Source organism: Mercurialis annua, linkage group LG3 (assembly GCF_937616625.2).
Source record: "Mercurialis annua linkage group LG3, ddMerAnnu1.2, whole genome shotgun sequence".
Classification (NCBI taxonomy): Eukaryota; Viridiplantae; Streptophyta; class Magnoliopsida; order Malpighiales; family Euphorbiaceae; genus Mercurialis; species Mercurialis annua.
The window spans coordinates 5,975,762-5,992,351 of NC_065572.1; the positions used below are offsets into that span (position 1 = coordinate 5,975,762).

At 32.4% G+C, this 16,590-nt stretch overlaps 5 protein-coding genes across 7 annotated transcripts; 1 reads left to right on the top strand and 4 right to left on the bottom strand.

Moving 5' to 3' along the window:
- The first annotated feature begins 2,201 nt into the window (after window positions 1–2,201).
- Window positions 2,202–3,359, top strand: LOC126673543 (probable glutathione S-transferase). The gene is made up of 2 exons (XM_050367727.1): window positions 2,202–2,513; window positions 2,807–3,359. The coding sequence occupies exons 1-2, from the start codon at window positions 2,202–2,204 to the stop codon at window positions 3,155–3,157; spliced, it is 663 nt and encodes a 220-aa protein (XP_050223684.1). The 3' UTR covers window positions 3,158–3,359.
- LOC126673542 (pentatricopeptide repeat-containing protein At3g03580) lies at window positions 2,885–7,335 on the bottom strand. 3 transcript variants are annotated; one of them, XM_050367725.2, is made up of 4 exons: window positions 4,073–7,335; window positions 3,810–3,990; window positions 3,096–3,146; window positions 2,885–2,984 (listed from the first exon to the last, which is right to left on the bottom strand). In XM_050367725.2, exon 1 carries the CDS (start codon window positions 7,259–7,261, stop codon window positions 4,583–4,585), a length of 2,679 nt encoding a protein of 892 aa, XP_050223682.1. In that variant the 5' UTR covers window positions 7,262–7,335; the 3' UTR covers window positions 2,885–2,984; window positions 3,096–3,146; window positions 3,810–3,990; window positions 4,073–4,582. The 3 variants fall into 3 exon arrangements, with proteins under 3 accessions (XP_050223682.1, XP_050223681.1, XP_050223683.1); XM_050367724.2 differs by having other exon boundaries at window positions 3,810–7,335; XM_050367726.2 differs by having other exon boundaries at window positions 3,096–3,159; window positions 3,810–7,335.
- Window positions 7,336–7,744: 409 nt separating this feature from the next.
- Window positions 7,745–9,079, bottom strand: LOC126672178 (aspartic proteinase CDR1-like). Its single transcript, XM_050366124.1, has one exon. The coding sequence runs from the start codon at window positions 9,077–9,079 to the stop codon at window positions 7,745–7,747; it is 1,335 nt and encodes a 444-aa protein (XP_050222081.1).
- Window positions 9,080–10,961: 1,882 nt separating this feature from the next.
- Window positions 10,962–12,324, bottom strand: LOC126674722 (aspartic proteinase CDR1-like). Its single transcript, XM_050369215.1, has one exon. It carries the CDS (start codon window positions 12,295–12,297, stop codon window positions 10,984–10,986), a length of 1,314 nt encoding a protein of 437 aa, XP_050225172.1. The 5' UTR covers window positions 12,298–12,324; the 3' UTR covers window positions 10,962–10,983.
- A 2,326-nt stretch (window positions 12,325–14,650) lies between these two features.
- LOC126671633 (aspartic proteinase CDR1-like) lies at window positions 14,651–16,070 on the bottom strand. Its single transcript, XM_050365415.2, has one exon. It carries the CDS (start codon window positions 16,056–16,058, stop codon window positions 14,703–14,705), a length of 1,356 nt encoding a protein of 451 aa, XP_050221372.1. The 5' UTR covers window positions 16,059–16,070; the 3' UTR covers window positions 14,651–14,702.
- Between the last annotated feature and the right edge of the window lie 520 nt (window positions 16,071–16,590).

The window sequence follows — 16,590 nt, forward strand, 5'->3', positions numbered from 1 at the left end:
TAAACTTTAAAAGCTTTTTATATTTTCTAACATATAAGAAAAATATGTAATGAAATTTTAAATGTTATTTTAAATATATGTATAATGTTAAACAAGATGTATTCTTAAATTATTTATCAATGTAATATAATGTATAAAATAAAAATTTATTGATTGGTTTTAAAAAATGTCTATAACTTTACAGTAAAATTATAATGTTCAATTTATTAGCATTAACTAAATCTATTATTATGAATATAATATAATAAAAAATGAAACGATTACCACTTGAACATTTATGATCAATCCACTTACACGACCATTAATTTTTTAAAATTTTACAATTTAAATGTTAATTAATTGAATTAAACTATAATTTTGTTTTTTCATGTAACATATAAGATAATAGCTTAGGGATTTTTTTTTCAAAATTACCCCGAAAAAATACAATAATTTTGGCACAAACAATATTTCCCGAAGTATTGAAATTATTTTACGAAAATACTAGATTAAAAAACACAAAAAATAAACAAAAACTAAACCAAAATTAGACCGTTTTACTTTTGGTTTTATTTTCTATCATTATTGTTGAAAAACACAAAAAAATTAAAAATTATAAAACACTTAAGAGACATCTTATAAACACCTAAAAACACCAACATAACAATCAATAAAATCAATTTCTCATCACAAAAACAATGAAAAAAACACCTAAAAACACTTAAAATACACCTAAATAACTTAACATACACCTAAAAACACTCAAGATACACCCAAAAACGCTTATAAACACACACACAATCAGTCAACAATCTACTGGTCAATAGTGAGCATAACATGTATTGACCGCGTGTTGACCACCGTTGACCATTGTTTACCGAATTTTTTTCCAATCAAATTCCAACAGCCGGTCACTAGACTTCAACATTATATTTTTGATGTTTTTCTGGCGTTTCAGTTGTTTTATTTTTGAAATGTAATATTTTTGTAAATAAAAAAATATATTTAAATGGTCAAGTATAAAGTGCAATTTTTAAAATTTCATATTATTTTTATAAATAAGTTTTAAAAGATGGTAAAATATTGTACTTTTCTCAATAGTTTATTGATTAAAATTTATAAAAGCTTTTCATATAAAATAACCTATTAAAACTTTTAAAATATGAAAAGTTTATTGATTAAAATCTAAAATAAATTAAAACTTTTAAAATTTTAAAATCATTATGTTTAAAAAATAGCATTGAATTCTTAAAAAATTCTTTACATAAAATTACTTTAAAACTTTTAAATTCATAACCATCACACTTTTAAAAATTCTTTAAATTTTGACTTTTCATATTTTACAACTTATAAATATTTAATTATAATTTTTTTAATAAGATAATAAATCAATCTTAAATAAAAAAATTGCCAACTACCATTTTGTAGTCAATCCACTTGTCAAATTATGCTCAATGCTTAATGTGGAGCTCAAAATTATAATATAGTGTAACTAGGGATGTAATTGAGCCGCGAATAGTTACCAAATGCTAGCAAATTCCAGCTCGATTCCATTCTAAAATTCAAAAATCAAAATCGACTTGAATTTGATCAAATTCTATTTGAGAAACTAAGTTTGACCTCGATAGAATAATTAAAAATTAAAACTACAATTGATTCCATTATCTATATAAAAAAAATTAAAAATTTCATTTTTGTATAAAAACAAAAATATTATTGTAAATATGTATAGTTATAAAAGATAAAAAAAAACGGATAAGATTTGCGAGCCTATCGAGCATGGTATTTTGGTGTTTAACTCTAATCGACACTTGATTCGAGTAGCTAGACTCGAATATCGAGTTGGATTCAAATTTTCAAGTATTTTTTGAGTCAATTTCAAGTTGACTCGACTGGACTACATGGGCTACAAAATTCTAAAATATGAAATGTATAGGGTTTGTCTCGGGGATAACTACTCTTAAGAATGGTGGAAAGCACAATGCGATGAACATTTTGGAATTATACAAAAATAAGGTAGTTTATAGGGCGGATATTCTCCTAGACAACAATGAATTTCCAACCAAAACATGCCAAATGCAGGCCAAATTTTAAATTGTTTTTGGTAATTCAGAATTCAGAAGAGAAATAAGATAGTGAGCTACCTCTTACCTGAATTCAACAACTGAGTTGCTATATAAAGAACTCAGCTAGCTATCCCGTAATTGCATACCAACAGTTTCATGGCAGAAGAAGTGAAGCTTTTGAAGACATGGTCAAGCCCATTTGGCGTAAGGGTTGTATGGGCATTGAAGCTCAAAGGCATCCAATATGATTCAATAGATGAGGACATAACCAACAAAAGTCCTTTACTTCTACAATCCAACCCTGTCTACAAAAAGATTCCAGTTTTTCTGCATAATGGAAAACCAGTATTAGAGTCTCTTTTAATTCTCGAATACCTAGATGAGACATGGAAACCGAATCCCTTATTGCCTCTAGATCCTCAAAAGCGAGCTGTAGCACGCTTCTGGGCGAAATTCGGTGATGACAAGGTATGCATTTCATGAACAATTATCTAAGTTTTTAGTTCGATTTAAGGTTTATTGGATCATGAGCTACATAACAAGAATAACTGTTATTTTATAAAGGAAAACTTACACCAGTGTCTGAATTTGATTTCATTTTTTAATATATGTTTCATCTTTCTATAACATATCAAATGAGTAGTTTTAGCCATATTCTGATCACCAATTTGTTATTATAGTTTGCCATTTGATTCCAAGTAGGTAAAAATATAATTTGCAATTGTTATTACAGTTTCAACTGATTACTTTTAACAATTCAGGTCATGTCATCAATGTGGGCAATATTAACTAAAGAAGCAGAGGAGCAAGAAAATGCTTTGATTCAGGCTAGAGAGAACCTGAAATTCTTGGAGGAAGAACTAATTGGAAAGAAATTCTTTGGTGGAGACAGCATTGGATATCTTGATATTGCACTTGGCTGGCTTTCCAACTTGATACCTGTATTAGAAGAGATGCTTGGTTTTAAGCTGATTGACAAAGAAAATTTTCCATTGTTATCAGAATGGATGCAAGAATTTACAAATGTTCCTGAAATCAAAGAAAGCTTACCTCCTCATGACAAACTGGTCGTCAAGTTCCGTGCTTATTTCCCAGCTCGACCTACAAAGTGAACCTGATTATTATAGACGAATCATTTCAGAAATCAATAGGTAAAATAAGCTCAAGTACCAAAATAATACTAGTGTCTATTGTTAAAATCCTGGATCAAATATAATGATCTGACTATTGTTATCATTGTGCAAATGAAACCAGTGTGCCTATCTATGTAACATGATTTCACTTGATGAGTTATTCAATGTCTATGAAAATTTACTTTCATATTATTATTCATTGATACAGAGAATTGTTAAATGCTCTTCTGACATACCCATATTTCAGCATCATAGTTCCAAGTGGGTTTGGAAGGCTTAAAATTATCAGTTCATTTGTAACATTGTGAAAGCCACTATCTGTACGAGCATATAATATAATCCTATATGACAGAAAACCAAGAAAATTCCAGAAGCTTTTTTTTTTTTTTTTTGGATGAAGAGAAGCTTTTTGAATAAACTTCACTACTTGAAACTGCAAAATTTCACAGTTAGCAGCTTGTATCAGCCAGAAGCATCTGCAAACTTCACATGCCCCCAACAAATAAGTCAAGTTAGATATTTTTAATCTTTTCAGAGATGTTCCACTTGTCTCATACTCTAATTCAAGTTTTTCTAGGTGAAATTAATAACTATAAATGATGCAATGAATATCGTTTGGGCTTATCCTTACGAGTTCTGGGCATTTCCAACTCTTCTGAATGGCAACCCCAAAAATCCTCTCAAATCCTGAATTGGAAAAGCCAACTCTTCTGAATGGCACCCCCAAAAATCCTCTCAAATCCTGAATAGGAAAAGCCAACTCTTCTGAATGGCACCCTCAAAAATCCTCTCAAATCCTGAATTGGAAAAGCCTGCAAGGAAACCACAGTGGTCAGTTGTTTAAGCAGCAACTTTCAAGAGCAGAACACAAGATGACAAGTGTATTTCACCAACCACCAAGCATGTCTTGAAATATTGCAATCAATTTATAGTCTGGATGCTCTGTTCAACTTCTGTAGGCCAAGCATAACCTGTCGTGTTGTTGAAGTCCTCATATCAACCATCACCTCAAGGAAAATTGAAACAAGTTCGGTCAATCTTAACATTCTAACATCACCATTGGACATCCATTTCAGTAACAAAACATACTGCACTGCCAAAGATCTTGAACCATCAGATGTTATAGCTCAACCGGATTAACTTAATCAATATTTGGCTGTTTTGTGTATGCTCCACTTGTTGCCAGATTTAGGGCCTTATCGCCAGAGAGGTTTACCCATGCTAAATTCTCTCCATTAATCCACCCTTTGGCTTATAGATCCACATCTTGTCTTTTTCACAAGCTAACTTGCACATGCTCCACCTTCCTAGCTAGTGCATCTGTTGGTTGATAATATTGGACATACATATCCATCTCTAAACTTGAGACGGGCACAGAAAAATATGTAAATATGAACAAATGCATCACCAATGATCTTCACAGCTACATGCCCCATCTTGAAACATATGAAATCGATTGGCATCTCTGACAAGTATTTCTCGTTTTACAATCTTTGAGATGTACTTGGTCCAAGTATGACAATCCCCACAAACACGGAGATTTTTTAATACTTGTAAGGGGGTTCCGGGTTCTGTATTTAACAATCCAAATGCTATAGCAAGCCTTTCGCTGTGGCCAGAAAGTAACCCTCTCTTTTCATCATCCTCGACATCATGCATAGCAAATTTCAAATCAGCTACATAACCTTCTTTGGCCATCTGATCAGCAAGTTCCTCTAAATACTTATTTACTTCTTCATACTGTTTATAGAACTTGTCACCAGCCCCGAAACTGTAAACCCTGTTTTTAATTTCAATCCAACTGCATCCGGGATCTTTCTTCAGTCCTCTGTTTTTTAAGCATTTGCGTATATTTCTGACCTCATCCCACCTCCCTAAAGCTGCATAAACATTTGACACTAAAATATAATATCCAGGATCATCAGAATGCAGTTGAAGAATATGCTCTGCAATGCGTTCTGCAATCTTTAGATCTGTACTTGCTCGACAAGCACTGAGTAAGGATCCCCATATGCTAGCATCTGGCTTTAGTGGCATTGAACCGATAAACTGTTCTGCTTTAGATAACTGCCCAGATCGTGACAGAAGATCAACTACACAAGCATAGTGCTCAATCCTTGGCTCAATGCTATAATCCTTCATGCGCTCAAAGCACGCCAGGCCTTCTTCTACTAAACCCGAATGGCTACAAGCATAGATGACAGAAACAAAAGCGATATAATCAGGAATGATACCAGCTGCCTCCATCTCCTCAAATGCTCTCAAAGCGTTCTTTCCTTCACCGTACATACCGTATGCAGAGATCAATGCAGTCCATGTCACCACATCCTTTGCCTTCATATGCTCAAATACTCTGACGCAGTACTTCAAATTGCCGCATTTAGAGTACATTTCTATTAATGCATTCCCAACTGGAACAGTTGACTCAAATCCAAACTTGAAAGTGCAAGCATGAACCTCCTTCCCTTGCCTTTTGGCAGCAATTAAGGAACAAATTGGCAGTATACCTAACAAAGTTCCCATGTCTGGCGTCAATTCCTCACTTCTCATTTGATTAATCATTCTAAATGCCAAACTACAATCTTCAGCTTGGACACATGATGCAATAATGGTATTCCATGTTACTATGTCACGGACTTTCATGTTCTCAAAAATTTTAAGGGAGTCATCTATTTTTCCACATTTAGCATACAAATCAATTAAAGCATTACCAACAACCAAACCTGACTCAAACCCTAATTTAATTAAATCACAGTGGATTCCTTTTCCCAATTCTATGTCAACCAACCGAGTAGAGATAGATAAGAGTGCCACGAAGGTTATAGAATCTGGTTCCAAGTCCATCTTCATTTTCTTAAAGAGCTTCACCCCTTCAACATAGCTTCCGCTCTGAAGATAACCATTAACCAATGTATTCCATGTTACAGTATCCCTACATTTCATTGTTTCAAACACTTTCCTCGAGGCTACTAAATCACCGCACTTCACATACGTATCAATAATAATATTACTTGCTGTTATATCACATTCAATACCACTACTTATTAGGTAATCATGCACAAATTTAGTACAGGCCAAGTCCCTTAAGAGACCACAAGCTCGAAGAACAGAAGTTATAGTTAATAAATCAGGTGTAAATCTACTCACCATCTCCATGAATAAATGAAACGACTCTTCCAACAATCCCATCTGATAATATCCACAAATCAAAGTGTTCCAACTCACAGTATCCTTAACAACCATCTTATCAAAAACTCTTTGAGCATCCATTAATCTATCAAATTTGAAATACATAGAAAGAAGTCCATTGCTTACAATAACATCACCATTAAACCCAAACTTCTCCACCAACCCATGGACCACCTCACCCTCTTTAACAGCAAGCACCCCTCCACAAGCAGGCAAGACGCTCGAAATCGTAAAACAATCAAATCTCAGCCCATCCATTCTCAACTGGTAATAAACTTCTAAAGCCTCCACCCAATACCCATTAGCACTAAACCCTGAAATCAAGCTATTCCAAGAAACAATATCTCTCTGAGACATTTCATCAAACACCTTACGCGCATTAATCAAGTCCCCGAACCTAGCATACATGTCCACTAAAGCATTCCCAATATACAAATCAAAACCAAACCCCATCTCCATAACATGCTCATGAACCATAATACCAATCCCAAAATCCCCTAATGCAGCACAAGCATTTATCACAGATGGGAAAGTATAAGTATCAGGTCTAATGTTAAATTCTCTCATTTTGGAGTAAAAGTCAAGAGCTTTTGAGTACATCCCATTGTGGGTAAGTGCTCTAATTATTGAATTCCATTGATAAACATTAGTTTTGGGTGAGAATTGTTGGAAGATTAAAAGAGAAGAATGTGGGTCTCTAAATTTGGCATATTTGCTTATGAGATTGCCACTGAAAAAAACAGACTTTTTTTCAAAGCCTGATGTTATGATTAGAGAGTGTAGTTTGTGGAGATGTTTTAGATTTGTTGCAGATAATAATGATTTGGAAAGGGAAGAATGGAGCAAATGTTCTGTGCATTCATTTACAGTTGATGATAGTTTTGCAGTTTTCATGAGACCGAGCTCAAATTTTTGCTCATGAAAACTATGATATATGTTATGTGATTAAAGCTTAATCTTTTGTTAGATTTGTTTCGGAGTTTCATATTAATTTAAGTTATTTAATTTTACTTCTCTTACTTTTAATTTTTTTATATCATTATTTAGTTTTTAAAACTAAAAAAATTTAAATAATTTGATACGAGAATCTCAGATAATTTGATTCTCTCTTCCTTCGTTATAATAACAAAAAAAAAACAGAATGATAATCTTTGATCAGACTCCTTTGATCCTTCTTGTCTTTTTATTTTATTTTTTTATAATTTCCTTTGGTCCTTTTTTTTATATTAAAAATTATCTATTACAGCCACACAATTTAAACTAATGGAATGTTTCTATATTTCTATTGTAGCTATTATTGAATGAAAAAAAAATAAGCAATCAAATAAAGTAGCAATTACTATAACTTAGCACATTCTTTGATTAACTTATGCAAAGTTAGTGAATGGCACAATCAGTTTTCTTGAAAGAAACAGTTTGCTTTTGTTGGTCATACCCAATCAAGAAATTAGTTTGTGCCATATTCCCAAGAATTGCAAAATCAACACCAATATCCAAAGGGTTAAAAGTGAAGCACAAAACATTTTCTTGAGCATCAATGAATGAATTATAACTGCTCAGCACCAAATCTGCACCCGTAAAATGAAGTGTTATTTGCGGTAATTTGACGATAGAATCTGCGTAGTAGCAAATTTTCGGAAATCCGCTTGCTACTTCAAATCTTTTCCCTCGGACAACATTTTCGACTTCTGTTTCGAGTTCTGCGAAAAGCGGACCGGGGAGTAACGTCATTGTAGTTCCGGTATCGACAATCATGTTTCCATTTTGTTGATTACCAGTGGGTTTTAAACCGAAGAACTCGATTCGTTTAGCATCAACGCTGATTGCTTCTAGTTTCACATAGTAAAATGTTTTTTGAGCTCTCGGAAATAACGGAGTGACTACAACTCCGTCACCTGCAACTGTCGCCATTGCTCCGAAACTGAGTTTACTTGAGTTAGAAGTTTCAGCCGAGGTGTACGGAACCAAGCAGTAAGAGAATTTAGACCCACCAGTCAAAGGTTGTAACTGAGACACAAGAGAAATGGAACCACCTCCAAGTCCGACAATTCCTGAAACCTTGGAAGTGAATGTTTTTCCTCCGTTATCATGTCCGCAACCAATGATTGCTTTAGGTAATAAAATATGCAAACCAGCCGATGAACCTAAAGTAATAGTATCACAAGCCATGTCTCCATTAGTAAATGAAGTATCTCCATAATTAATTGCATATTTACAAGTGCTAGTTCCATCAAATGAGCAATGAGTTGCTGGAATATTTTTACATTTTGTCGAATTGCAATTTATGGTTCTGTAAGTTATGGATTTGCTTGGATCATACGGCGGCGCGTCTTGCTGAAGACATTTGTTACATGGTAGGCATTGTGTCCAAATAAGGTCACTGCCCGTGTCGGCTATAGCTATAATGGTCGTGGGCGGGACGCCTATCGCTATCTTGACGAGATACTCACCCTGATAAAACGCGATTTCAGACTGGACATTTGTGTTTAGATGATCTCTAAATTGTACCGAATCTAAATGATGAAAACGATCCAACGACCGATTCATAGCTTTAGCTAAGCGTTGCGCCGGAGTCTCGTCGGGATTGTAAAATGGAGAATCCGGTGATTCTCTATTGATCAAGTCCAAACTAAATCCGGGGTGGGCATTTATGAGAAACCCTAAGTTGGAAAGGCAGATTGTGACGATAAAAAATAATTTTAAGAATGCCATAAGAAAATTGGATTTAGGAATTATGAGAGATGATGAGATCAATTGTGAAGTGGGTTTGATTTTATAATTAGTAGGAAAATAGGTTTAGACTATGAAGTTGTTAAGTAATTTCTACTAAATATAATGCTAATTAGTGGTTAACAGAAGTAGTACAAGACCAAGATGAGCTGTGCTAATTTGAAATGTTCATTTCCATTTTTAAGAAATTAATTTATTTTTGTTTCATGAATTGTGTTATTGAAAAAACAAACTTAAATTAGTTTTATTTCAGTTTACATTTTGACAAATTCGTGTTACGTGGAAAAATCTTTTGTTATTTAATCTGACTGTTTCTTGTAATTTTGTTTATATTATATTTTTAATTGTACAAAGTTCGTTTTGCCTCTTCAATTTCATACAAAAGATTAATATAATCCAAATTTATTGTTTTGAACAAAAATATCTACAATTTGTCAAATTTGATTCAATATATTAGAGTGTAAACTAATCCAAAATTGATAAATTGTTGGTTTTTTTTTTATACAAAACTACAAATTTAGACTTTTTAATCTGTCATTCTAAATTAGAGGGGCAAAATGAATCTTTATTACTTAAATATAGACATTAGTATTTTACCGTTACATTGAAAATTCAACCTTAAAAGTTTTCTGTTAATTTGCTGCTGAAATAGTTACATGCATAGTTTCTCTTTTTGGATTTAATTTTGTTAAGTACTCATATTTGTTTTCTGCTTTTATTGTAGGGTTGTCGGGCAATGAACATTTGGTTTAAGAAGGAAGCTGTTATCAAATATTTTTATTTTTTCAATTACAATCATAAAAAGATTCCAATCTAAATACTTCAGATGGATGGATGTGATTGTACAAATACTAAAGTTAAAAAATCACCATTTTTTTTAAAATAAAAATATCAACTAAATCACTTTTTGGATGTACCAAATCACTTCTGGATCGACTAAAATAATCATTAATTAGATTGTTTAGATATGGGATTTATGATTTTTCACATATAAAATAAACAAGCGTATTCTGCGCTCTAATTATTCTAATTGTTGATGATAATAAACCCAATTTCGTTTTGAAATATAATAATAATATTGGTTTAGCATGTTGAATAAATTGGTACTGGAATTACAAATTACAAAATATATATATATATATATATATATATATATATATATATATATATATATATGTACACTTTGGGTTCTTGATGAAATTGCTATATGGTACAGAAATTAATACACAAGCCTCCTCTTCTAATGTTTATCGGTAGGATTGGAAAATAGGAAAAGATATACTAAAATTGTGTAAATATTTTGCCAAAAACAGATATTTGGAAAATAATCCCTTTTTTAATCAATCGGTCTTTCTTTTATGACTAAAAAAGATTGGCAATTATAGACAGTTCAGAAATTTTCAAACTCTAATTTTGTTAAAAATTGATTTCTTTTTGTTGAAACATAGGTGCAATTTTTTGTTTTTGAAATTTTGTAACTGCAAACTAATAATACCCAATAACATTAGCTTTTTTAAAGGGAACTCCCAAATAAAATTATTAGGCTCATAATGTTAGAGAAGGACATTATGGAATATTAAATAAAAAAAATGATACTTAATAAAAGATAACGATAAAAAGTATAGAGTAATTATCAGTGGCGACTGGCGAAGTGCAAAAATCGTCACCCTTTTCGTTTCTAACATATTTGATGAACATGGAGTACTAGGAACTTTTCTATGTTGATAAACAAATTTAACAGGCAGAAAATGCAAAAAAACAGAAAAATAATAATAACAATTATTTCTAATTTAGAAATTAATTAACAGAATATAAATTTGAAGTTATTTCTTTTTAATACCAAACATTAACAGAATCTAAACTTGAACAAACAAGAATCCATTAAACTAATTCTTAGTGCAATCAGTAGGCTTAAACGACACAGTTTTCCCTTCAAGATCATACCCGACCAAGAAATTCATCTGTGACAAGTTCCCAAAAATTGCACCAGAACTAACAGGATTAAAAGCAAAGCACACAACATCATCAGAAACCTGAATAAATGTGTTCAGAGCCTGCAATTTCACATCTGCATCCGTAAAATGAACTGTAATTTCTGGAATCTTAAGATCTTCATCAATTTTATAGCAAAGGCTCAGAATTCCACTCGGGTCGTCGACAGGCGAAGCGGAAATCTGATCCTGTACTGCTGAAGACAAATCTGAGTAAAAACCCTGAGGAAGCAATGTCAAAGTTGTTCCAGAGTCGATGATTATGTTTCCTTCGGAATCTCCAAAAGAGGATCCCGGAAATTCGATTCTGTTGGTTCCGACACTTATTGCTTCGAGCGTAAGGAAATAGAAAGTGTCAGGATTTTTAGAGACCAGAGGAGTTGACTGGACTCCATGTCCGGACACAATTCCGTTACTTCCGAAATTCAATTTGGATGAATTTGTAGAATTTGAAGTAACAGGGACTAAACAGTAAGAAAACTTCCCATCAATTTCAGAACCCAATTGAGAAATAAGTGAAATTTTACCCCCACCAAGGCCAACAATTCCTGAACCCTTGGAATTAAAAGTACCTTTATTATTATGCCCGCAGCCAATCAGAGCCTTGGGAACCAAGACAGGCCTACCTGAAGTAGACCCTAATGTAATAACATCAGAAGCAATATTTCCATTACTAAAAGATTTGTCTCCATAATTATAATTATAACTACAGATTTTATCAGAATCACAACTTGATGAACCTTCTAATAAACCGCATTGACTTGTGTTGCAAGAAAAGTCTCGGTATGTTTTCGAAGCTTTCGGATCGAAAAGTGGAGCATCTTGCTCATAACAATCATTGCAAGGCTTACATTGTGTCCAAATCAGGTCACTGCCTGTATCAGCAATTGCTAAAATATCAAAAGCTGGTGTTCCAAGTGAAAATGTCATTAAGTACTCACCTTGATTTGTAATCACATCAGATTCAGCAGAACTAGGAGCGATTTCAGAATCTTTCGTTGGGCTAAAACGACTAACACGGGTTATTGATCGACGGAACGAATTCAAAATACGCTGAGTAGGTGTTTCATCAGGATTGTAGAAGGGTGATTTTGGTGAATCTCTAGCAATTAAGTCTATGCTAAACCCTGATTTGGCTGCTTCAATAGAGATTAATGTAGTAGAAAAAATAAGTGTAACAAAAGCTAGAGCAGAAATTGAAGCTGCCATGGCTAAACTTAGTGATAGAATTATCAGTTTTCTCTGAATTTATACATATAAAGACTATGAATATGGACATAATATATAGTTTTAATTGAGAATCAATAATTATAGAGACAATTGGAGTGATTTGTGGTAATATTTATGTTTTTTATGCTAAATATAAATTCTTTCCTTTTGTGATATGTTATTATGAGTAAGATTTAAGGTCAAATGAGTTGTACATTCATTTAGGATTTCTTTTATGAAGAAATTAGCGTTATATCCCTTTCATATTCATTTACTTTGATGTTAAGTTAAATAATTTAATATTTATTTCAGTTTTAATTTATTCTATAGAGTCTTTGTTCATCTAATGTGATTAATGAAATCAATTAAGCTTTCTGTTTTAATTACTCATTCTAACGTAAATAATTAATTCTCAGCTGCTACGGCTAATGGACTTCTTAAAAGTTTTAGTAGTAAGGAATTGAATTCTATTAAATTAAATTTTCTAAACTAAAAAATGAACAACGAGAAAGTTTGATCTTTACGGCAGTGTTTTAATATGAACTGAACCGGTTCAATCAGTTTCAACCAGACACTGAATCTGATTCATTTGAATTAAAGGTCGGTCAGAACCAGTTTTTTTTTTTAAAATTAAAAATATAATTTGATCTGGAAAAATTCCACAAGTGTTAAAATTGTCAAACGGTTTAAATAATAAAAATTGTATCATATTTTATTTACTAATTAGAGTGTGATTTATTCACTAATTTCTAATTAACTCAATCTATATTGGCTCGATTTTTTAAATACTGTTTGGTCTATTCGGTCCTAGTCCTAGATGTCAAAACCAAAAATAAGTTTCAAACATGAGTGGGATCTCTAAAAAAAGAGAGAATATCCAGAATATTTTTACCACCAATCATAGCAAAATACTATGAGTCACAAATGATTAAATTTGAGCTTGTATTTTGACTTACAATGTGAATAATAGTAGTAATGTATGAATAAATTAATAAAAATGGATATTATTTGTTCTGAAAATGGGAAGATAATCCCATTGCTTACGTGCATCTTTCCTTTTTTCAGAAACTATGTTTGTATGTCTCCTCATCTTGACCTTTTCAGTTCCAAAAATTATTGTACAAAACTGTTATGCCATATTATTTGTGTAACAAATTAATAATGCATTAATTATATGAAAAAATTAATAAAAAAGTTTAAATAATAATTAAAATTTTTTTATCGCAAATGCTCATTAACTTGTTGTAAATATGACATGACACAACCAATACATGAGATGAACACTCGTCTGGTTCACGTTATTTTATAGTATATCCTTTTTGTGTTTTACATTTTTTATTTAAATAATCAAATATATATCTAAAATATATAATCCACATATTTATATTAAATATTTTTTGATAAAATCTTTGGTCATTGACATGATCAAGAAAAAACAGAATCCACATATTGCTGTATGCTTGTGTCAAAATATATCCATTCACACATTTGTTTTTCACAAGATATATTTGACTTGACCTACATTCATGCATCATATAAATCTGATCTGCCAAAATCACTGTAATTTTTACCTTTTTGGTGAAGATCCCAGCTATCTTCAAAGAAAAATATATTAATTTTAGAAGTAATTATTAAAAAATATATATTAAAATTAGGTCAAACAAACTAAAATTTTTCTTTGATCAAAGTTCACTGATATTTTTGTCAGTTTACCATATTAGTTGACTTGAAAACAATTATTTAATTATCATGTATAAAGTTAATTTTGATTTGTGAATTTAATTCTCTTCCAAACAGTCTAGATTGATAAAAGTTCAAATAAAATTTTAAAAATAGTTTTTAAATATTAATCAAATTATTAAATATATATAATTATTCATATTTTATTGTTATATTGGAAAAACAATAATAGTGTGTATAAATGAAATACTATTTTATGTGGCATGGAAATAGCAAATTATATGTGGCAGAATTAGATGGACCAATTCAATCAACTGGTCTAATCGGTATGTGAAAAGGTTTATTTTTTTAAAAGAATTATTTTTTTAATCCTTGTCAAACCGATCAGAAACCGAAATATCCAGTCTCTATTTCGTGACTCATACCGAGCCAGATCAGCCACCATTTTCGGTTGACCGTCGGTTCTGTCTGGTTTTCAAAACACTGGTCTCAAGTCATAGTACTAAGAGCCAGAACATTTTCTACACCTTTTATGAGTATGCAACAAAGAATTGTCCAACACAATTGCCTTTCTGCAATGCACAATCAACCAGCTTTTATTAATTACTATGTCATAAAATATTTCAGAATATTTGATTTTGGTCTGTACTATGATAAAATAATGTACAAAATATTGTTCTTCAATAAGCAAAACATTGTACATAATATAGTAAATGACCAACAATTTAGTATTTGGTGCAATCTGTCTTCTTGAAAGATAAATAACTTTCATCAAGATCATACCCTATCAGGAAATTTGTCATTTGCCAGTATCCAAGAACAGCATCATGATCGGAATCCGAAATGGCAAAAGCTAGACAAATTGTGTCTTCACCCATTCTGATAAATGAATTATAACCACTTAATTCCACAATTCCGCCTTGTAAAAACATTCTGATAATCGGAGGATTGAATTCAGGAGTATATCTATAGCAGAGTCTTAGTCTTCGAGTCGGATCCTGATTTAGCGGTTCTTGCTGCATCGCATAGCGGACTCTTGATTCTATTTCACTATAGATAAAATTTGGAAAAGAAGTGAACATTGTTCCTGAATCAATTCCAAGTCCATTCAGATAATCGTAACTTCCGTAACCGCCCGTTACAACACTTTCATTTCCGACACTCATTCCGTAAATATTCAGGTTGTAACTCTGTAAGCCTCTGTTTGTAATCAACGGCGTCGAAAACATGCCGTTTCCTGAAACTGCAGCTTTCTCACCAAACCTTATTTTACTCGTCTGTTCTGATGAATATGGAACTATACAATGAGCAAACTTTCCATCAATTAGATGATTGATTCTGCTAAGTAAAGAAAGCGAGCCACGTCCGAGACCTAGCATGCCGATTCCAGGATAGTCTCCGGCGATGAGATTTCCACACACGAAACCCGTGTTTGGAAACATAAAGGCTTGACCTGTTGTGGAATTTAAGGTTAAAGTGTCCATCGCGACGTTTCCGTCAGGACAGGATTCCGGATACCTAGAGTTACATGACAAAACACAATTAGAAATTTGGCAGGCAGTTCCGGTTGTGATCCGGCATCGATAGGAATCACATGGAACGTTCTCATAAGTGGAGGATTTTGTCGAATCAAAGAATCGAAGGTTGCAGTTTTGAGTACACGATCTGAGGGATAGACAAGGTATCCATACAAGATCACTACCTGTAGCTACATTGACTAGTAGCTCAGTTGGAGGCCTACCGATCGATATTCTCATCAGAAAATCACCATTAACTATGGCTGCTGAAAATTCTGCTGCAGTAATTGAGTTGGAAAGTAAACTGCTGAGCTGACTTGCTCTATCAGCAGAACGTTGTACGGCTTTTGCCAAGCGAGTCGCGTAAGTTTCTGAAGCATTGAAGAATGGAGAATTTGGCGAATCCCTGTGTATGAGTTCACTAGTGAAACTAATTTTTTCTGCTTGAACAAGTGAAAATCCTGACAGAGAAATTGTCAAGAAAATTATTGATAGAGCAAGCAAGAAAAGCGAAAGATACGCCATAACGATTAGAGTTAGTGTTTCAGGAAAAATCAAAATCATAATTATGATTATATAAATGAGAAAAAAATTAAAATTTTCCTGGAAAATGGTGGAGAATGAACAATGAACCTATAGTGTGAAATGAAAACAAGCATATTTGAAGGTTGCAACAACAAAAGAGTGATAGTAAAAAATACTAACATTCTGTTACAAGCACTAATACCATGTGGTGCAGCTTTTCATGGAACAAATTAAAAAAAAGAAGTATCTACAGATTTTTATTTTATGAAACCGACTTTTAGGAGGCTCATCGTATACAACCGGACTAAACTCTAGGACTATATTCATCCTTAGGTAATATTCTGAAACATAGATTCCCGACTTACAACTATTACACCGTGATAAATCCAATCATGATACTCTTTCACAAACCCATTCTTTATGATGTGAAACTTAACAGTTTCAGGTTCCTCAAAACTCTTGTTACGACATTTGAATTTAGTATACGGACACTTGATTTTTCACCCACTCATACATTCAGGATGTTAAAACGCAAAATGTATGAAATGTTCAAGATGTTCAACAAACTCTA